The 22,850-nt window shown below is 27.4% G+C and overlaps 4 protein-coding genes across 13 annotated transcripts; 3 read left to right on the top strand and 1 right to left on the bottom strand.

Moving 5' to 3' along the window:
• Nucleotides 1-1,115: 1,115 nt before the first annotated feature.
• Nucleotides 1,116-5,204, bottom strand: LOC100748069 (cysteine protease ATG4B). Of its 8 annotated transcripts, none has more exons than XM_012392569.3 (10): nt 4,613-5,196; nt 4,332-4,403; nt 4,096-4,266; nt 3,706-3,883; nt 3,557-3,636; nt 3,306-3,457; nt 3,133-3,211; nt 2,894-3,048; nt 2,622-2,787; nt 1,116-1,540 (listed from the first exon to the last, which is right to left on the bottom strand). In XM_012392569.3, exons 1-10 carry the CDS (start codon nt 4,650-4,652, stop codon nt 1,413-1,415), a joined length of 1,221 nt encoding a protein of 406 aa, XP_012247992.1. In that variant the 5' UTR covers nt 4,653-5,196; the 3' UTR covers nt 1,116-1,412. The 8 variants fall into 8 exon arrangements, with proteins under 8 accessions (XP_012247992.1, XP_012247995.1, XP_012247994.1 ...); XM_012392572.3 differs by having other exon boundaries at nt 4,631-5,195; XM_012392571.3 differs by having other exon boundaries at nt 4,332-4,546; nt 4,613-5,192.
• A 531-nt stretch (nt 5,205-5,735) lies between these two features.
• On the top strand, nt 5,736-14,638 carry LOC100747948 (vesicular glutamate transporter 1). Of its 3 annotated transcripts, XM_033324021.1 has the most exons (11): nt 8,092-8,864; nt 8,980-9,077; nt 10,060-10,118; nt 10,357-10,540; nt 11,236-11,469; nt 12,290-12,595; nt 12,930-13,053; nt 13,125-13,258; nt 13,490-13,632; nt 13,897-14,017; nt 14,163-14,638. In XM_033324021.1, the coding sequence occupies exons 2-11, from the start codon at nt 9,003-9,005 to the stop codon at nt 14,331-14,333; spliced, it is 1,551 nt and encodes a 516-aa protein (XP_033179912.1). In that variant the 5' UTR covers nt 8,092-8,864; nt 8,980-9,002; the 3' UTR covers nt 14,334-14,638. The 3 variants fall into 3 exon arrangements, with proteins under 3 accessions (XP_012248008.1, XP_033179912.1, XP_003494012.1); XM_012392585.3 differs by lacking the exons at nt 8,092-8,864; nt 8,980-9,077 and adding an exon at nt 5,736-5,956 and having other exon boundaries at nt 14,163-14,637; XM_003493964.4 differs by lacking the exon at nt 8,980-9,077 and having other exon boundaries at nt 14,163-14,637.
• Nucleotides 14,639-15,149: 511 nt separating this feature from the next.
• On the top strand, nt 15,150-17,153 carry LOC100747828 (FGFR1 oncogene partner 2 homolog). The gene is made up of 4 exons (XM_003493963.4): nt 15,150-15,379; nt 16,000-16,134; nt 16,316-16,567; nt 16,796-17,153. Exons 2-4 carry the CDS (start codon nt 16,000-16,002, stop codon nt 17,021-17,023), a joined length of 615 nt encoding a protein of 204 aa, XP_003494011.1. The 5' UTR covers nt 15,150-15,379; the 3' UTR covers nt 17,024-17,153.
• A 438-nt stretch (nt 17,154-17,591) lies between these two features.
• On the top strand, nt 17,592-22,378 carry LOC100747706 (meiosis-specific coiled-coil domain-containing protein MEIOC-like). The gene is made up of 5 exons (XM_003493962.4): nt 17,592-17,928; nt 18,486-18,608; nt 19,248-21,185; nt 21,261-21,426; nt 21,603-22,378. The coding sequence occupies exons 1-5, from the start codon at nt 17,863-17,865 to the stop codon at nt 21,812-21,814; spliced, it is 2,505 nt and encodes an 834-aa protein (XP_003494010.1). The 5' UTR covers nt 17,592-17,862; the 3' UTR covers nt 21,815-22,378.
• Nucleotides 22,379-22,850: the final 472 nt, after the last annotated feature.

Below are 22,850 nucleotides of genomic sequence, written 5' to 3'. Positions count from 1 at the left end.
CCTCTTTTATCTATAAAATTTAAACATGTGCAATATTTTCTTTTACCTCGTATGTTTTTAAGATTAAATATGTTTGTATCATATGTTATTAAATTTATCCTCTGAAATATCTATTTTTCTATTTCACAGCAAGTACAGAATTCATATATACTTATGCATGTTATTTATGCATTTTGTAATAATGGTCTATATATATACATACAATACTATAAAGTTACAACATAGTACAAACGTGAACATATAATATTTATTTTTGTATAAATTTGAATGAATGAATTTCGTAAATGAGTAATTTGAAAAATCACATTTGGATATGTTACATAAAATAACTACTAACATTTAATATAACACTTTATACTTAAATGACTAACGATCGTTTAAATGTAAAAAATTCTGTACATTGAAAGTAGTAAGTAATAAAAGTATAACATAAATACATAAAATTTAGTTCTAATTTTTAATGTTGTTAACAAAAAGTTTTTATTGGGAACTTAATAACAGTTACGTCATATTATCTAATATGAGATAAATTATAATATATCATCATCTTCAATTTCTAACAAAATATTGATGAAATTGTGAGTTCTGTTACAATTACAATATACACGTATAAATTTTATATTACCAAAATTCTTTTTATTCATATAATACATACAAAATTATATACTAGATATTTTTAAATTGTATACTTTACTTTATTATATAAAAGTTGAAGCACAGAAAATTTTATAGTATTCAAATAAATACATTTTGCTGTTTATAAAGTGCGACCAAAATTGATCTTAAATATTATACTACAAAATATTTATTCATTAAAAATTAATTCCATGTTTGAAAGTGTATACATATTTAGGTATCACATGATGTTAAATTTTCATATTTTTGATGTAACAAGTAGTTAGTAAGCTATAAACTAGCCATTTTTTTATGTTTTTAGTCAATTCTATAAAAATGTAGATATATTTATATTAGATTGTAGTATAAATCTCATTATTATTTGAATACAAATTCAACTATTAGCCACATAGAATAACATAACATTAAAATAGTTTGTTTAAGTATATGTAGAAATAGTAATATTTTTCGTCATTTTATAAAATTTTTAATTGTATATAACTTCGAACTATAAAACATCATTGAATATTTTTGATAAAATTTTATCTATTGTTCCTATGCACTTTATATAACTTTGAAATTGTGAAAGTTTTTATTATTAACATAGGTAATATTATAAATTCTATAAAATCGAAAATGTATTAATGCAATCATACATAATGTAAATCAATATAAAAATCAGTTTGTTTTTCTTTCATATACTTATGTTAATAAACAATTTTTACATTCCTGGATTTAAATTTTAGCTTTATGAATTACTAACATATTTTTAAAATAAATAATGTATAAAGTTATAATCAAATTTTTATATTTAAATATTCAATTTGATTTTTGTTCATTTTTGTAAATTTACGATATACAATGGCATACAAAAGTTCCCGGCGAAGTAGATCTTTTAGTATACAGTATATACCAAAATAGACATCTAAAAAATTTTTAAGCAATATTAGATAAATGTGTATCGCAAATAAGAGAAAACAATATGTCAAATAAACACTATTATATTGTGTGTTACAGTTATCTAAAAATTGTAAAGCTAGCATGTTTAAAAATTTCCAGTCAGTATCCAATATACCCAAGATCCAATATTAATTAAAAGTTTTTAGATATCACTGTTGTAATGTGTGGTGAAAACTATCTGACTGAAAACTTTTGCATGCCATTGGAGACATATCACTATATATTAAGATCATCACATGCATTATCTGTTAAAGAAGGCAAAAATATTTTAAGGACATGAGTGTTCTTAATTTTTTATATTTTTATCAAGTCCAACTAATAAGTAATTTTTTCTATTGTACAGTTTGAGAATAAATAAATAAATAAATATTACACATAGTATACTTTATGTTTAAAATTAATTTATTTCAAATATGTGTATGTTTGTGTACTTAAATTATTTTTAACGCATAATTATTAAAATAATTTAACTATTTACGAGACTTAATACATATTATTATTAATTTTTTTCATTGGTGTAAAAAGTAAGTACATTCTGTGTTGTTTGTAAAATTAAATATCTTTTTATTTGTGATTTGAATATACTCTTTACAGAAAAATTCGTTTATATCAAAATTATATTATATTAACAATGTGAATAGATCACTCATGTCCAAAAAATGTAAGTATAAGTAATATATACAGTATTTTAATTATTTGATATAAATTATTTTATTATTCAATTACTAGTACTTTGAAATAGTACTAGTTTAAGTCAAATGTAGATATTGAATGAATGGTTGTATTTTATGTACGAATGGATCATTTTTGATGTTATATATACATTATTTATATCGTAGATTTTGTTAATTGCTGATTAAATGTCAACCAAGTAATTCAAAGTCTTCATCAGATGTATCATATTGTGGATCTATATGTTCAAAATCTACAACTATAACAAAGAATTACTAAGACGGACTACAATAAATGAAATTTCGAATTATTTAAACCTTTAGTAAAATTTTCCTTTTTTTTTGTTAATGTTATATCAACTTCAAAATACTTACAAGTTGAAGTTGCTATAGCTTCTGAAGCTATATCTTCAACTGGTGACCATTGTGCTAATCTTTCTGCACATAATTCAAGTAAAGGTTGCTTTTCTGGTGTTATTAATTCTTCCTGAATAGATTTGCATAAAGATTTAAAGTCCTTTTCAGTTGCGCAAAAGAAACACTGAAATGGAACGTTATTCTTTTACTTCATAAAAATATATTTTATTTTATAAATTGCTTAATTCTCTGACTAATTTTTAAAAAACAAAAATTAATTATATACTAACAAGTGCTACAGAAGGGTCTATTCCCGTGATAGGTATACGACTAGAAGATTTACAATGGTAGGTAGCATCCATTTCAATCTCTTCCTCTTCTAGTTTTTTGCCAACACTACCCGATCTTTGTGTTGTATGAGGATCTAAATAAATTACTTCATTTTCTGCAAATGCAAAATTGTAATTTGTGTACATTTTCATTGTATCTTTTTTTAATTTGATAATTCTATTTTTATATGTATACATACCAACACATCCTATGAAATATAGTGCAAGATTAGGTTTTCCTCCTATTACTCCTAGAGATTGTGGAATTTTGAATGAAGTCTGAAAAATTATAGGTATGAATATATTATCCTTAACTTCATTCATATTTCACTCCAATTTTAGCCATTCATGCAAGAATTGATTTCTTTATTACTTTAAGACCGTTAATGTAGATTGGATTAATCTCGCTTAATCCAAGGCGAAGAGGTATTAAAAGTAATAAAGGTTTCCATTGGCTAGGTGCTTTCAATGGTACAGCACCATCAGCTTCCACTGTTGTACCTCCTTCTACTCTACATTGCTTTACTATAAATGTTTAATTATATGATACAGTTTAATGTTTAAAAATTTATTAAAATTTATTAAATAATAGACATATTAAAATGAAGAGTTTTGATTACTTACAAATGTCATTAACTATTAATGTATTATCCAAAGCAACGTGTATTGTAATTGAACTCCATTCATCAAACACAACTAATTTTCTAAAAATTGAAATTTGATAAAATATCAAATCTTATATTAGAAATATTTAAAATATAATAAATATGTACTTTAATACTTGTGCTATTGTGTTGGGTCCAAACCATTGTCCAACTTCTTTTCCTTCTGATGCTCCCATTGATGCAATTTGATGAATAGAGAAAGCAGCAGTTCGTTTGTCTTCAAAACGTTCTAGAATTTTCAGGTACGTACTGTTTCTAGTTTCTGCAGTCCATTGCCAATCTCTACCTATTTTTAATTTTTTAACATTTAAAAATTAAATATTTACAATTTATATAACTATAATTATCAATATTTTATTTTAGGAACCATTATTATGTTACAAAATGATTTAATTGATAGATTTTATTGATGCAATTATGAACAACTAAGTATTTAAAATTGTTGTAAGAACATTAAACGTAAAGTAATAAAATTATTAGATTCAAATTAACAGTTACCTAAATGTAATATAATTAAAGCTTGACCAAGAACCATTTGACCACATCTTAACATACAACCCCAACCTTTGTCAGATGTAAATGTAGAATTGTAACCGCCAATAGGCACAAAATTTTTTCGGTAAGTAAACCATAACTTGGATCTTATATCCCTACGAATTATGTCCAGTTCTGAAATTTAAGATCTTACATATCTAATTTATTATAGATCTCTTTACTGTAACTGTGTATTAGACCTCTTATGGCATTATATTTTTTCCCAAGAATCCATACTGGTTCATCTGTTTGTGGTATATCCTCTGGTTCGTCTGAAATATTTTGTGTGAAAAGGCTGTCCATTCTCACAGTATTCGCAAATACTATCTATGTCACTTAAAATTCTTCAATGTATCATAAAGATAAAATGTTTTGTTACTCTATAATTATACAAAAGAGAAAGTACAGCTTTTTTCTACAAGAAAAAAAGAAGTAATTGCAATAAGGTTAAATATTTGTCAAAGAATGACATTCTACATACAATGCATAGTACAACCACCTTCAACTTGGTAAACCAGCATTCGTCATTGCTCATTAAGCGAAGAATTCATTGCTTTTGCAACTAACAAATATAGTATGTACTAGTATTAACTTTAACAGAATGTCAATAATATCATATCAGCAACACAGCTGATTAACAAAGATCTCGAGGTTAGTGCAATAATCGAGAACAGCTTGAATTTTAATATTGTATAATGTATAAATAACATATATAAAACGTTATTTTGATGCAAAATATTTCGTTTCAAAAATAATAAGATATGAAATATGCTCTTTACGTCCAAGCAAGCACATAGTAATTCCCTGTATCTGACATCTTTTTCATTCCACTTCGCAAAAATATATATTTTGAATACTCCTTCTTTACGCTAGATGGCATACATTCTCATACGAAGTATATATATACTCTACATACTTACCTCGTCTGTGAATCCAAGTCAATGATCTAACTACCTACTTACCAAAGTTAGTAAAGTTAACAGAAATAAAAATGCTTCTTTTATTACACACCCATATAAATATACTCATGTGTAATACTACATTGTATAAATTTATTTAAATTAAATAAATAGAGATTAGAATAAATAAAGAATAAACAAAGAAATTTTATTTTTTATTAACTAAAAATTTGTCCATTGATTTATATTCCTTACTACAGCATAATGAAAATGTTATCAATATCTGAGATCTTTTTTATAAAAATTTATTTAAGCACGATCTCATTGAAACTATTTTTACTTATCCATATTATTATAATAAACTTTCACTGTTTATTTAATATAAATTATAAAGTATCGATAATTTTATGAAGATATAATTAAAAGAATAAGTATACGCACGTATTCTTGTATAACACAGTAGTTAGTAAGTAAAGTAATGTATTTGCACGATATATTTTACATTTGTGAAATAATACAAGGTATCGAATGTCAACGACGATAATACAATCAACCGGAAATATTTACAAATTATCACACGCATTGACATTGCATAATATTCGGACTATCACAAGTGCAATGGAATACTCTGATTGGTGCATGACAGATCAAATTTCCAGTCTCTTGTATGATCAACTTCTACCTGTACAGTTGACTACTTACCCACTTAACGTTTCTGTTTATTTCGATCGGTGGTATTTAACGTACAACTTTTACAGGTTTTCCTATTGGCCTTTGAATAATGTAATAAACATATTTCGTATTTTTTTGTGACAATAGTATTATATAGTGATCTAGTTTCTTTACTTTCCGGTTGTAAATTTGTGAATAAGTGGTAACTAAAGCTTTTGTGACATTGATGAATTTGATTGCAAGGATTAAAAATTGTAAGTAAATAATAAAGATAGAACATAAGATAATAAATTTTTAATTTCATTATTATAAGAGAATTATAATACTAATATAAATATGTAACATATTTATAACGTATGTAATACATTAATTTAAAAATGTTGAAATAATTATTGTTATGTACAATTTTTAAGATACATATTACCAGAAGAGGAAATCTTTGATATTACACATAACTTACTGTAAATTAGAATCTGAAATTTGATAACACGAACCAATTGTATTTGTTCAAGATTTTCTAGTTGTAAAAGTAGGTCAAATTAAATTGACCTTTAATAAGAGTTCTTTATAGTTTAAACATGTATAGTTACTTACAAATCTAATGCAGCATATTTAAAAGGTTATCATAAATTTATTTGTTTTTTCAATAACTAACAAGTAATGAAGAAATATTAAATAAAATTATTTATTTATATACTACTCTAAATTAGAATTAATATATGATAAAATCAAATAAATTACATAAGCTACAAATAAGTCTTTAAGCATGACTACCGAATTAAATTTTGTGCATAAATTTTATTCCGTTAAGATCGATATAACCGATTTTAGATCGAATACCTTTGATCAAATACCACGATGGTTTTTTTTTTTAATAATAAAGTCTATCGTAGCGTTGTTACCTTTCGTAAACTGGATTTCCTTGAGACTTTCTACAGGCATTGTAACAGATCTTATACGTATATAAATCTTTGTATGAATAATTATTTTCCAAGATAAATATAACGATTTTCGTTGTGGAAAATCATGAATCGTATTTAGTTCTCTTACGCAATAATAAAAATTATAGTTGTACATTACTATATTAAAATTATTAATAAATATTGTGCTTCTAATACATTATTGCACAATATGCTTAACAAATTTTAATTGCCTTGTATATCGTTATCTTGTTTATTTAGAGAAATATATACATTACTTTTTTTGAAATAATGCTTTAAAAAGATCATGTTATTCGTATCATTCATAATTTATCAGCATCAACGATATGAAAATTTGCATCTGTAAATGAATAATCTAACAATGATCAGTTATTAGGTATACCACGGTACATAATCATTTGTATAGTACCTTTGTATAGCAACTCGACTTGGAAATACGTGCAATATGACTCATTATAGTTCATAATTCATGAAGTTTTTTGTTCTTCTATTTTTCGCGATGTTGAGGATATTACGAGATAAATTGCTCGGAGGACACAATTATGTTATATAATTGCAGTAATCATCGTGTAATGAACTCTAGTATTCAAATAGGATTCTAATGTAATGCGATGGGTATAATTGATTTCTTTTCATCACTTTTATATTTACATTTGTATATATATTTTTCGTTATAAATCCTTAAAACTTTCTTTAAAATTTGTTCTTGTCTGTTTTTTGTTGTATAGCGAAATTACCTGAATTTAATACAAAATTAAATTAAATAACTATAAACATGTATATTGCGAAATAACAAATTAAACTTTAAGTAATTTATAATAAAATACATAACAAACTTGAAACAAAAATTCCATTCCTTTCATTCGTCTATATTTCAATTGTACAATAAGTAGCTTAACAAATCAACTAATCTGAAGAGCAATCAGATCTGATGTATAGCAAAAACTATGGCGAACGTAATACGAGATTAATGTAAACGTGTAAATGTATGCAAAAGCAGGCATTCTCAATAGGTTTGACTACTTACAATTAGTTCCAATTGCACAAGAGGAATATCCTGTAAATCGAATCTATGATCCAGTATGCGCGATCCAATATGCAACTAGTATGTGATCCGCAACCGCAGCATTTCTAAACTTACAGCTCTTTGCTTTCACTTGATCCAGAAGTTAACAAGTGTGAATTCTTGTCACTTTCAGTTTGATAGATATTATAATGCCGATAGAAGATATATAATAAAATGTATAGTAAGACGTAGGCAGTGAATTTAATACTCGAATTACACATATGCCTTATTGCAAAATTAATAGATTTAATCGAATTCATTTGAATTAAGGTTGAAAGAAATACATGAAAAAAAAAAATTTATCGAACAAGCGATCACGAAGCTGTCCTATAAATGGCAAAAAATCCTCGAAAGCAACGGTACGTGCTATTTAATGAACAACACTGATTCCACAAAAATACATCGCTCTTAAATTTTTCTTAAATTTTGTTACGTACATTCTGAATGACACAAGAAAAATTCATTAGACAAACGAATCAAATAGAAGCTATCTATATTCAGCGTTATGGACGATTAAACTTTCGAATAATAGGTAAATTATCTTTTTACGTACACGTTTAATTGTTCCTTCTTTATCAAATTTTATCTGAACGCATATGCAGCGGTTCCATAAAACTTTGAAGCAGAACGTACAAAATGAAAGTGACGCGACATGCGATCAATAATCTCCAAACGTTCAGTTGAAAGAGCAGTCCTATCGTTCGGATCATGATAATCATTTCAGACACGATCGCGAGCACACCTCATTGACACCGCTAGGATTAAAAGTCTTTACCGTTTATGGATAACTCGCGTATTTTAGTGTAAACGCAAAGACATCTGTTGTGCGGGAATAAGGAGTATATTTAGATATAGCGTAAAAATTAGTAAATTAAATTAATATGATCGAACTTAGATCAAGATACTAAAATCACAGTGACACTAAAGTATGTTATAGTCGATTCTAAAAATATATTAATCGTAATAAAAACAAAAAGAATTCTATTGATCACCTTTAAGTTTCTTAGAAAATCGCGATATGTGTCGAATACAGTTACTATAAATATCATCTGGAACAATTCTCAAGCTATTCTTTGTTATCGGCAGATCTCGATGGATCTGTTTTTGTTAAATAACAGAACAGGAAGTGGCTTCAGTTGAATTGTGAATACGCAGGTTGGTAATAAAAAACCATATATTTTTATCGTGAATATAATCGAAACATCAAACTAACACCATTAAACGTGTTCAAGAGGTGCACGTGTGTCACAACTGTTGCTTTGCGTAACAGGTTGTCGCGATACATACGGCGAAATGCCTTGGGAATATGTCAATAGAATGCCTATGGATACTGATGTGCTTGAAAAATTAATTGTATATTCGGATAAGGTATCGTAATACACAACAATTTGTTGAATTGTACAAAAGAGTTGGAAAATATCTTTAATCGCGGTATATTAAAATGCACTGCACTGAAAGGTTGCAACGTAGCCTGTGTTACCTTCTGTAGAATGGAAAGAAAAAATAACTTTGAAATCACTATTTCATTAAAGATTTGAATATCGTCGCTTTGTTACATTTCTGAAACAGCATAAGTTGATTGTATTGTTCTGTGTATATATATTTATAATGTATATAATTGTCTGCTAAGATACGGAACTTTCTACTTTCGAAATATTACTAGGTCACTGCTGTTAGCGAAATTCTTCCTCGATATTGGTACTTATGTATATTTGTTTATATAATTTTATGTATTATTCTAGTTGTAGCACATCATAAAACTTACCATTTTTAAAAGTGATGAACATGTTCATAATATACTAAAAATTATTTTAAGTTAAATCTCCTTTTAAAAAACTGTTTTACGATGCTATATTTATTACTTTTCGTGCATCATTCATTCCAAATTAATATAATTCACAAGAAGCTAGATAGATAGTTTGTTGAAAAATTTATATAATTTGTGCCATTCTTAAATTAAAAATAATTTTCAAGCAAATATCTATAGCTTATAATGTCCTAAAGTATTTTTTAATCTTATGTTTAATCCTATTATTTTGCAGATATTTTTCGAGTATACCAATAGTTTATTATGTTACGTGTTTCAGTATCAGAAATAATTAATTTAAATTTTCAATAATATCTACATAGTTTGAAAGAAGTAACAGTAAGAAGTTATAATGAATACTTAAAAAATGTCATTAAAGTATTAATTATCTTCGTTGGAAAAATGTAATAAATTTCGAGTTAGATTTTAACCCATTATCTCATTGTAAATATGTAAAGAGGGATACGTTTTATAATTGTTTTATAGTTCTGTAAACCAAGCTTCTCTGACAATAAACTGCATTTGAAATCGGTAACCTTTCAGGAAACGATGGAGAGAAAGAAATCCTCGGTTGAGTCTGTCAAGGATACAGAATACGGAACGTGAGTATTGCAGCTTTCCATCTGATTGCTCCATTCCATCATAATTGATGACTTTTTACGCATATTTTTGCGTTGAACATTACGTTTATTTATTTCTCATGGGATTGCTAACAATTTTACAAAATCATCTCCTTAGTTGTATGTCATTGTTTAAAGATCGTTAACTGTTTAAGAAATTATAGAAATTGTACTTTCGAAATGCAAAATGTTAGAATTTATAACACTGGCAATTTTCTAGCGTCAAATACGAAGATGAACTCATACCATCCTGGAAGTTTTGGAAAAAAAGACGATACGTAGTTGGAGTATTAGCATTTTTTGGATTTTTTACGTCCTACATTCTTCGTGTAAATTTAAGCGTAGCCATTGTCGCAATGACCGCGAAGGTTCACAAAATCGATAAAAATGGAACGGAATATTTTGTAAGTGATTAAATTCTAAGTCGTTAATTCTAATCCTATTCATTTTTAGAATATTTAACTTCGTTTTTAATTTGCATACTTAAATGTAGGTGTACATATGCGAATATTATGTAAATAAAAAAAATATTAGTAAAAATTTGTCGATAAATAGCACGAAATTCAAATGAAACAATGGTTGCGATAAGTTATATTAATAGATTTACAATATGACTTTAGTGATGATATGTCAATACGTAAGATTAGTACAAAGAATATTTTTTATCAGTTGTGAAATAATTATCTGACATGATTATGCACGCATTATCTTTATCATAATAGGTATATCAAAGAGGATTTGTAAATATATAATTCTGTTTTATTGCTCTTTTTATATAATGCATACTCAGAAACTCGTGCATTTAAGATCTCCGTTTAACGCTACATTAATATAAAAATTTATTTTGATTTGTATTTTTTCTCGTAAACTTTGTATGTTTTTCTGTAAACTCGTATTTTTTCTTTTAATTAAAAATAAACTAAAATCAAGCGAAAAGTTCAACATGTTAAAAACTATTAGTATCTATAAAAGATAAATACAACAGTGACTATTTACTGTTTGATATTTAGAAGCTTAAAAAAATATACTATTACACCAGACAAACGAATCATACATTAACTTTGATCACTTTTAAATGTATTCAGAGTATCATTTACAGGAACAAGAATTCGACTGGGATTCGAAAACACAAGGGCTGGTTTTAAGTTCCTTTTTTTACGGATACATAAGTACTCAATTACTGGGAGGATGGCTTGGCGCACGTATTGGCGGAAAAAGAGTTTTTGGTATTGGAATCGCCACTACAGCTTTTCTTACAATTATCACACCACCCCTAGCCAGAATGAGCGTTTACATTTTGGTTGCTTTGCGAATAGTGGAAGGAATTTGCGAGGTAAGCCATATTAAAATTATGATATTAAGTATAAATAAATTCTTTTTATCTGGATAAATTTTGTTTATTGCTTTTTAATAATACGTACGCATAATAATAATATATATATACGTTCAATTGTGTATTAATTAACATTTTTTAAAATTATTAGTTGAATCTTTACTTTAGCTTAACATATTGATCCTGAAAAATAATGATCTGTTCTTAAGAATGACTTCATTTATTAATCCTTCACTCCTGATCTTAGAATAATATCTTTTATTTTGCACTAGGAGCCTTTTACTCCATTCATTGGAGAGAAAAAGAAATAAGATAATACTGGAATGTTGGAAATATATATTGACTTATAAAAATGTCACATAACCCGTTTAACATCTTCCAAAAGATATTTCTCATCCTTTTTTAAGTTCCTAATAATCTCATATTTTATATCAAAGATAAAAAGTGAGACATAATAAGTATATTTTGCAGATAGGATGTCAAGTAGAAAACACACTCAATATGCAGGGTTAGTCGAGACAAGTAACCGATAAATACAGAAATCCGGTTTCTCGTGACTCACCCTGTATACAAAGCAAATATTTTTACACATACGTTATACGTATCCAAATTCACTATTATAGATGTGTACAAAATACACTATCATACATTCATTTATGCATATTATTTATTACTCGTATCTGTTATTCTGTTTTAATAAATAGTAAAAATACGACAAAATAACAATAAACTTTCGGAATAACTATTTTTCAATTAAGTAAATTTTTGTTTATCTTGTAGGTTTTGATTGCTCGAATAATTTCTAATCATTTGAATTTAGGGTGTAACATATCCTTGCATACATGCAATATGGGCACGGTGGGCACCTCCCTTGGAAAGATCAAAATTAGCGACTCTTGCATTCTCCGGAAGTTTCTTTGGAACTGTATTTGCTATGCCGGTTGCCGGTTTAATGGCTGAACACCTTGGCTGGGCTTCTGTTTTTTACGTTTTTGGAGCAGCAGGTCTTGTTTGGTTTTTTTACTGGTGGATAATCGTGAAGGATAAACCGGAGGACGATACATCTATTTCTGAAGCTGAACTTGAATATATTAAAAGCAGCCTTGGAAATGCGAATAAAGAAGAGGTAAGATTGCGTTAAGAAATAACATGATATAACAGAACAGTTTTTATGCTCTTTTACACTTCCTCAAAAGATTAAAAAATTTGAATAATTAGATAATTCACTTTCAGAAATTGTATCATTTTGTACCGCCCTATTTTCAATAATTTTCGTATTGTCAATAATTTTTTATCGAGAACTTCTTTTTAGTTAATTTGCTTTGCTAAATTTTTATGTGTCATTATTATTAATATATACATAATGTTATATTTTTACATTTTATTTATAGAATTCTTTTAATATATAGGAATTTATATATATTATATATATATATATATTATATTATATTTTTATATAGAAAATTACACATCCATGGAAAGCTATGCTCACATCTCCACCAGTTTGGGCAATCGTTGCAGCTCATTTTAGCGAAAATTGGGGTTTTTACACCATGCTTACTCAGTTACCGACATTTATGAATGGTTCGATCAATTGAACGTTTATTTAATGAATATAAATTATATACTCTGTCCTAAATATAATTTACTTTTAGATGTACTGGATTTCAAATTGGATAAAACTGGATATTTATCTGCACTACCGTATCTAGCTATGACTCTCGTTGTTCAATTTTCTGGACACTTAGCAGATTATCTCAGAACAGAGAAAATCCTATCGACTACGCAGGTCTGTTATTAAATACTTATAAATAATTTTTATTTCAAACAAACTTATTTTTTATCTTGTTTCCAGTCCCCCCTTCCCTCAAAAACATTTCAAAATAAAATATTTAATTAACACACTATTTATATTTTATTAATTTTAATATATTGTTTTCGAGTACTTTTTCAAGTGTCACGTAATACAAATATGAAATACAATAAAAATCTCACGATTAAAGTATTTATTTTATTTCAGGTGCGTAAGTTATTTAATTGCGGAGCTTTTGTATTTCAAACGATATTCATGACTTGTACAGGTTTTATCTTAACGCCAACGGGGGTGGTTATTTGTATCACTATAGCAGTTGGCCTTGGTGGCTTTGCTTGGTCCGGCTTTGGGTAATTTTTTTCGAATTCCGAATATAAAATACGATATAGTATATACATATCATACGATACATATATATGCCAGGAAAACTGAGGATTTATTTATTTACAACACCATATAATATAACAAGTTGAATGAATTGAATTATGTATCTTATATAAATTATGATTTTACTTTAAGAATTCATTAATTACATATCTCATTTTATAAATACATTAACTCTATATTTAACTCTATAAAATATATCATTACATTATATAAATATTCTTTTATAGAGTAAATCATTTGGATATTGCTCCTAAGCATGCCAGTGTGCTTATGGGAATAGGAAATACTGTTGCTACCTTACCTGGAGTTGTGAGCCCTATTATTACTGGATATATTGTCCAAAATAAAGTAGGTTTAAATCATAATATATTTATATAACTTTGTGTTAAATCATACTTACCATTAGCTATAACACTATAAAATCAATTAATAATTATTAATTAGTAATTAACGGATGTTAAAAATACTAATGAGATTGGAACATATTTCATAGAGTGCTGCAGAATGGAGGATAGTTTTTATTATTGCTGGTGCAGTTTATTTGATAGGAGCTGTGATATATGGTTTATACGCATCTGGTGAAAAACAAAGTTGGGCAGAAAGAAGTGATGAAGAATCAAAGAGATCTTATGATAATCCAGCAATGGAAATAGATAATTTGTAGTATGAAACAAATTAAATCTACTAACAGTTATATCAGTATTTATAATATATGTATATAATATACATGAATGTCTGGCTCGAAGCTAAAGTAGTTGTGATTATTTTTATTGAGTATACATTAATATAATACACATGAATAACTTTTTTTCTACTTTTTGATTTAAACAATTCTTTATAAACGAACAAAATTTTATAAAATTCTTTTTATATATATGTATGAATATAGTGTAGAATAACAGTATTTATATCATGACACATAAAACATTCTTTAATATTTGATACTTGCCAACAAAAATATAAATGTATATTTAAATGTAATGTGGTTCTATATTTATAGTATTTAAATAAAATAATTGTTATCAAAACAATTAAATGATTAAAAAAATTTATTTATATATAAGTTATTGTTTGTATGTACATTTTAAAAAGAAAAAATTTATATAAAGAATTTCTAATTGAACATTTTATTTTACGAAAATAAATAACTATTAACAATAGATAATAATCTTCGTAAAAAATGATGTAGAATAATGACTACATTATAATCTAGATAATATATAACTAACAATTTATAACAGTTAGTTACATAGAAATAAAAAAAAACAAAGAATGTTTATATGTAAATTGTCTAAATCTTTCTTACCCTGTTTGTAGCAGAGTTTTAACAAAAAAATTTATCTAATGCGTTACTTATGCATTTCATTAAAAAAATCATTATGATCGATACAAATGCTTAAAAAAAGAAATAATTTATGGAAAACAAAAACTTATAACTTATACTAGCTTATATACCGTTATATATAACGTTAACTGCATATGTAAGAAATTATGACATGTAACAATTTCCACGGTCAGTCAATGATTGGTAGACCAATGATCTTACGGAAGTGATAGAAAATAAACAAACCTGCCATACAACTGAGGAATAAGGAACGAGATATTTTCATGTGACGTTGATCTTATTCATCAATTACACAATTAAAATTGGATGAATTAATAAATAAATTCCTTTAAAATTTGTAGTATAAAGATTTTTATCGTTAAGAGGTAAATGAAAAAATATATTTTTTTAATTTATCATAAAATGTATATCTCAGCTTGGATGTAAGTATAACCTATTTTATAGTAGTCGAGTTTTAACTATCTTTTTTACAAAAATGTTTACAAATACGTTTATAAGACACTGTGCTCATTAAAACTAATAAGTATGATATTAAAGCCATTTAAATAGACTACTACAGCATTGCATAGAGGTTATGTACAAACATATTAATTCTTAACGAAAATTATACTACTACGAAATTATTTTAATGTTATATTTATATAGAATATTAAGAAAAGATATAAACCCTTTTATAAATAATTTGAATTGATCAATAACAATCTGAAACATGGTAATATAAAAGCTATATATAAACTTCAATAAACATATCTTGATATAAATATATACAAAATACATAAAAAGAAAAATGTGAAGAATATATTCAAAGAAAATAAATATATTTATATATATACTACATATATGTATATATATCTTAATAGTTGATAATATCTAATAAATGTGTATGTATGTTTAATAAAACAATATAATTTTTTGGTAACTAATTTGTTAAAAGCTCGTATTTATATAATATGTTTATATGTTATGTGCTTACATATATTTACAGATGTCATTAACTTTTCAACAAATCATATTGGATGCTAAAAAATTAGTGATTAGAATATCAGATCATGAAAATACAGCAGATAATTTAATAAGCGAAATAGAATCAGTTTGTGGTCAAATTGCTAATATGAAGCAGGTAAACAATTTATTTATATAATATAACAATTTAATCAAAAAATTCATAGACATACATAAGTAAAATAAAAGATATCAAAGTATAATAAAGTGAAAACTTATTCTTTTAGATTTTTAACACGATTCTTTATTATAAAACTATATAAAGTTCATCTTTTATACTTTTTTTAATGCATTTACAGTATCAAGAAGAAGTAGAGATCCTTAACACTGAAGCAAAACAGAGGCCACATATACAGTTAATCTCGGGAATACAGAGAGAAATCAAGCACTTGCAAGAATTACAAGCTGAAAATAAGGAATTGAAAAAGGCATTAGAAGACCATCACCATGCTCTTGAATTAATTATGTCTAAATACAGGCAACAGACAGCATCTTTATTGCGTCTCTGCAAAACAGATCTTTCTACATTACATAATGCGAAATATGCCAACGTAAGCATAAACATTATACATACAATTATGTATTACATTATTGTATCAAAATGAATGTTTTTTATTATATAGAATACGTTAAAATTTTAATATTTAATAATTAAAATTTATTATTACTGATCAAAAGTCATCATACTAAATGTATGAAATTCAAGTTCATTAATTCTATTAAAATTCTTTTTATGTAGTTTATTAATACTTATGAATGATTCTTCTATGAAATTACAGATAATTACTAATCAAGCAGAAAAGATTAATGAAATGGCAGCAGTAATGAAAACTGCAGTTGCTTTGGACGAAGAAAATGAAATGAAAGAGAAAGAGGTATATAGTACTTTAAAAGAAGAAAATACTACCTTGCGAGAAATAGTTAATATTGCAAATAAGTATTGCACCCTAAATAAGGAAACTGAAGTAGATAGTAAGACTGTACAAACTGACCCAGTAGTATGCTGAAAGTTACAATTTATATTTCTCTTATATGAATTTCGTATTTTATTTATTTCATATTTTATAATATAATTAATATTAGAAAAAAGATGTATTACTTATATACAATAAAATGCGCATATAAAAAAAAGTACAATTTGAATACATTAAATTGTTTTAATGAATTTTACAAAAATATAGTTTTGAATGTTGTTTCATTTAACATAAAATTGTCAAATTATATTTTATATCATGATTACCGCCGTTAATAAAACAATTGCACTTTTACGTCAAAAGATATATTTGTATTCTATGATTTAGAGTATTATAAATATGATCGTGTGACCACAGTCGTATAAGACCGTTTATATTTTATATGACTATAATTGCAACATTCGAATACTTCCTCATTTGCGCACGCGCGCAGGAAGTTTAGTAATAACAGGTACACTTTCCTAGGGGAAAGATATCTTTCCTCTGGAACATTTCGGGAATTTGCGTTTTATTAACTACTAGAGTATACATAATGTAAAAACTTAATAAACTTAATAAAAATATCGTACATTCGTGCGCGGTATTTAATGTTCTTATTTAACACACTTGACTATACTATCATATGTGGTTATATACGCATATGTAACGTATATATATATAATAACTATATAACCATAGTTCCATCTATATTCTGTTCGTGTTCTGTTCTCTCATAGTACTGTCGTTAATGTGCATTGTGAGTTTGTGAGATGCTAGCCAGCTACGTTTAAAGAAAGCATAGGTTGGTGTGGGTGTGCAACTGCTGGAAGGCAGCCGCACAAGTGAAAGGGTGATGGCAAGGAGGAGTGGTGATTTTCAGTGATCTTTAACAAATGGCTCTGTCCGAAGTGCACAATTTGGCTGCAATTATCAGCAACAATGGTTTTACTGTTAGCAAGGTAAGCAACTGCGGCTCCGACTTCATTTCTGAAAAAGTGACGTTCATTTTCCTTTACTGCAAAGTATAAAGTAATAATTCCAACATAACGTCCAAAAAGGCGTAATTTTGTTGTTTAAAAAATCTCATTTAGATCAATGAGAGAAGAAAACGTTTAATATGCGATATGAAGACTATAATTTTGATTATAATCATTCAATAATTTAATTGTGATAAAAACGATTCGATTTTAGTTCGTTGTCGATGTATACGATACGTAATTATGCTTATAATAGATTTTAATTTAAAATTGTTGCTTCTGAGATGAAGTCATAAATGAAGGAGTAAATTTATTCTGATGAATTTAAAGTTAGTATTATAATAATGGTTTTCATGTATAGAATCATGTTAATGTATTTTAATAATTATCTTTTAACACACTAGTCTATATTATAATACTTAATAATTATGAGATTATAGGAACAAAGATTCATGTAACTACTAATAGTCTCATATTATTAAAATATAATAAAGGGTTTAAACTGTATTGAGTCAAATGCAACTACTTTTTTTTTATAGAATAATGTGGTTGACCGCAATATCAACATGTTGGAACCACGAAACAGTTATCCAGCTGACAGATGTAATACAGAATATAATTATTGGAACTACGACTTAATGGAATGTAATACACAAAAAAATGTAAGGAACTTAAAAATAGTAACTGATTTTTATATGTAAAATTACTTTTTTATATTTGATAGAGTTATATAAAAAGGTCGTTTTAAATTAAAAGAAATAAACATGTAACTTACATCACATTTGAAATATTGTAAAATATTCTGTATATGTATATATTTTAGTGGGCTATATATTACTTCGTTTTAAATATTTCCATTACATTACTTTAGAATGCATTATATGTCTTTTTCATAAAATGATATATTTATATGTTTAAATACAAGTATTTGAAAATAATATATTGCTTTTGTATAATATTAAGAACTTGTTCAGTTTTAAAATTAAATATTTTTACTTATCACATATGACATATTTTACTTAGAATAACCTATATGTATACAGAAAGGAAATTTCATTTTATTCTATTTAAATTAAATATAAAAGTTGAACTTACATATTTATTCTTACCTATATATTTTATGTCTATGAAAATAAAAGATTTAAATTCAGTAACAAAATATTTTATATAATTTATATATTTTAGTATTATCTGTGATTAAATATAAATGTTAAATACATTACTTGAAGATTCTTTGAAAACAATGAAAAAGATTGTATTATAATACTAATTTAATCTTTTTTAATTATTTACTTATATAGATGAATGTAGAAGATGAAGATAGTCAGGATTTAAACAATCCTATGGTCAATGATTTAGTGTCAAAAATTCTTGATGATGATTCAATTGTTGGTGACAACGCTCACAATATTAGTTATAATGGCAATATTCAATATTATTCAGATACTCAATCCTGTATTATGGAAAATAGTACAGATCCTAATTTTACTATGGATCGTTTCAACATGCATTCAACATTTAATAAATTGCAGAATAATGTTTCTAATAATGTTAAACCTGAATGTAATTATAACAATCTCTGTGGAGAACTCAAAACATTGAGTCTCAATACATGTGTAGGACAAGTATCAGATCAAGGAAATTTATATAACAATGGGATTGGTGCATATCCTAATACGTATCCTTCTGATTCACAATCGTATGTATTACGTCCAAATAGTGAAAATTGCTGTGTTAGTGGAAATACTATGCCTTTATGCAATGATTTATTAACAACTACAAATGAGACAAACACAAGTAAACAGTCTAACTGGACAGAAAATTTGTCAACACCAGGATGCACATCAGATCTATTTGGAAATTATCAGCGAATACAAAATTGCACAAACCCAGATCTTAATTTGAACATGGCTCTAACATTGGCACTAGATTCACCTGATCCAATTACTCTGAATGAATTGGAATATCATAATAATATTGGACAGAATGGAACTGCTAATACATATAATAATCCAACACCTTCTATGCATGAATTATACAGCATGACTGCCAATAATCAAAGTTATAGACCAAGTTCAGCAATGACTGATTTGAGTATTGATTCTGGCTTTCTTTCAAATTCTCCATTACAACATTTTTCTCCGGCTGATACAAATTTGCATAATTGTTTTGGGAATAATATACAACGGAGTAATGCTAATGATTATAAGGATTTACATGACTCAAGTAGATTAAGCATGGCAAATATCTCCATACCAAATGAGCAACTTCAATTTTTGCAACAACAAGCTCGTAGCTACAAGTTAAATCAAGCTGTGGACCAAGAATTTAAACAACTAATCGACTATTATCCAAGTGTAAGCGACTTTACCACATCATCGATTAATAATTTAGACACAAACGAAAATTGTCTTACTAATAATGATTATAGAATTGATAATAATTTACTGAAAATTATCAGTCCAAAATCAAAGACTATTGAATCTAAGACATATTCACCAATTGGATTTCCAAAAAATCTAAGTTCGCGTAACACCCACCAGTCAATTGCAAAATATGGATATCACAATTATCAACATTACACTGCCAATAACGGCGAGACTTTAAAAATGTTACCACAAAGTTCCACATCTTATCAGGACTTGAAGCAGCCTAATAGTACTAATACGTATAAGATGGAAGGATTTGATCTTACCAAAGATATAGCTTTTCCTTCAGTAAGTCATCTGACTAATCAAATCGCAGGGTCTTCAGTGAACAAAGATACTTTTAATTATCTCATGAAACAACGACATCACATGCCAAGAATACAAAATAGTCCTGGTATTCCATCTGCTGATGTCCTCTTTAATTCTGGAATAGTACCAAATCCTGGTACAGTAAGATCTGGAGTATTCCCACCAGTAATGCCAGTTCCTGTACCACTTCCAGTTCCACGTCTATTTTCTGTACTCTATGGTGGAGGCCTGAGCCTTAGAAATGGAAGTGGAGCAGCTAGACGTACAGCACCTTCAAGCATATTGCACTTCAGACTAGAGCAAACTTACGAACAATTTAAACAATTAGAGAAAGAACGAAAGAAATGTGAAGCTGGGTTAGCTGCTCATTTTCCTGGCAAAAGAGTGACAAGTGCAAATAATATACCTATTCCTCGCCTTCAAGGAAATCCATCACGTGTCGATCGTTTAATCATTGATTATTTGAGGGAGCATGCACGCGTCATAACTTTGATTGCAAAGGTAATTGTAAACCTTTTTGCTTTCTTGGTAATAAAAATGTATTAAATAATATACAATAATATACTCCTTAAACAGATGGAACGTTTGCGTGGGACCACGATGAATCAACGCGTGCATAAAGCTATGGAGTATTGGTTAGAAGCAATAAAATTTGTCCAAGAATGTCGTAAACGAGAAATCGCAAATGCTACTAAACGCCAGAAAGAGAACCCACCGTGCATTCTTGTATACAACGATAATGGTATGTTCATAGCATATTCAATTGCATATTCAACTATAGATCTAGTTACAGTCCCATGGAATTGTAACCCATTACTTTTTAAATCTTTTTTAAAGCTTGTAAACATTGAATATTTTTGTTACTAAAGTAGCAATAGAGAAAACTTTTATATTTAAACTATTGATTTATGTTTACAGATATATTAACATTGGCAGCCAGTGTCTACGAATTGACGAAGGCATCTCGATATGCAAGAACTGGTATGTATAACGCATTACAAGCTACACTATTATATGATTTGGATATAGAAAAGAAAGTCGTGGAAACTTCTAAAGATCCAGTTCTTGTGATAAAACGTAATGAAAGTCAGATAGCAGGTGACGTTGGCGATTATTCAAACTGTACCTAGCAAGATTTTGAAAGCCGCTTTTCCATTTTGTGCGACAAAACATAGATCCAGTCCAGCAGCTTTTTACTTACGTATTCTGCGTTACGTTAATGAAAAGCTTTTGCTGGCTTTTATCATAATTTTATCGCTGAGACAAAAAAATGCCGCCCACTAATTGCGAAGTTTTCAAAGCATCATACGGAAAAGTACGCGTACTTGCGTCGAAATAGGAAAATCGTATGCGTGTCTACTTTTTACAAGTTAATATTATAGGAACTCCATAGTTTTCTACTGTACATATTTTTATCCTACAGTCTTGAGAGTGTCAGTTCTCGGTATACAATACTTGTGATCCAGTTATCTATCGTACATATGTCGCACTTTCAAGTGATTTTGCTTGTTCTTTGCTAATGTACTAATGAAAAGAAAACTTACGAACGTCGATATTTTTATCTTTGGGTATGTTGTCTTGCGTATTTCACATTGCCAAAGATAATCATTTCAAATTTATTGAGGATCCGATACTCGTAGAAAGGAAAAACGGAGAACAAGATTGCTCAGACGTACTAAAAGAAATACAAAAAAAGAAAAAAAGAAAAAGAGAAAAAAGGAACGTTCGCCAGAATCTCCGACTATTACTCGTTTGCGTATGTGTCATAGGCTAGATAATATAGGCTAAATTTTATCAATATATTTGTTCAGAGTGCTAGGCAGTAATTTTTTAGACTAGTTCAATGTGGCCTTCCTTAAATGTGTGACCCAAGATGTATGTCAGGTAGTCAAAATACATCTCGAAAACTTCGAATATTTCGAAAAATTGAAGATGCGATGCGGCAATTTAAATTTCAGATCGGGTGAGCTTTTCTCAATCTGTGAAATATGTGTAGCCTTTGATCTGATTCGGTATATAGATATATATATATAATAGATATATATACAACGCAAATGATGTCCATTATACTACACATAAATCTTTGTTAAAAGAGAGGACTTTTCTAACGCATACTCGCTACACGCATACACAAAAGCGTGCTCTGGCGTAACATTTACGCACAGC

Source organism: Bombus impatiens, unplaced genomic scaffold, assembly GCF_000188095.3.
Source record: "Bombus impatiens unplaced genomic scaffold, BIMP_2.2 scf_1445, whole genome shotgun sequence".
NCBI lineage: Eukaryota > Metazoa > Arthropoda > Insecta > Hymenoptera > Apidae > Bombus > Bombus impatiens.
The sequence above is the reverse complement of the archived record's forward strand: the minus strand, read 5'-3'. Positions and strand labels throughout refer to the sequence as shown.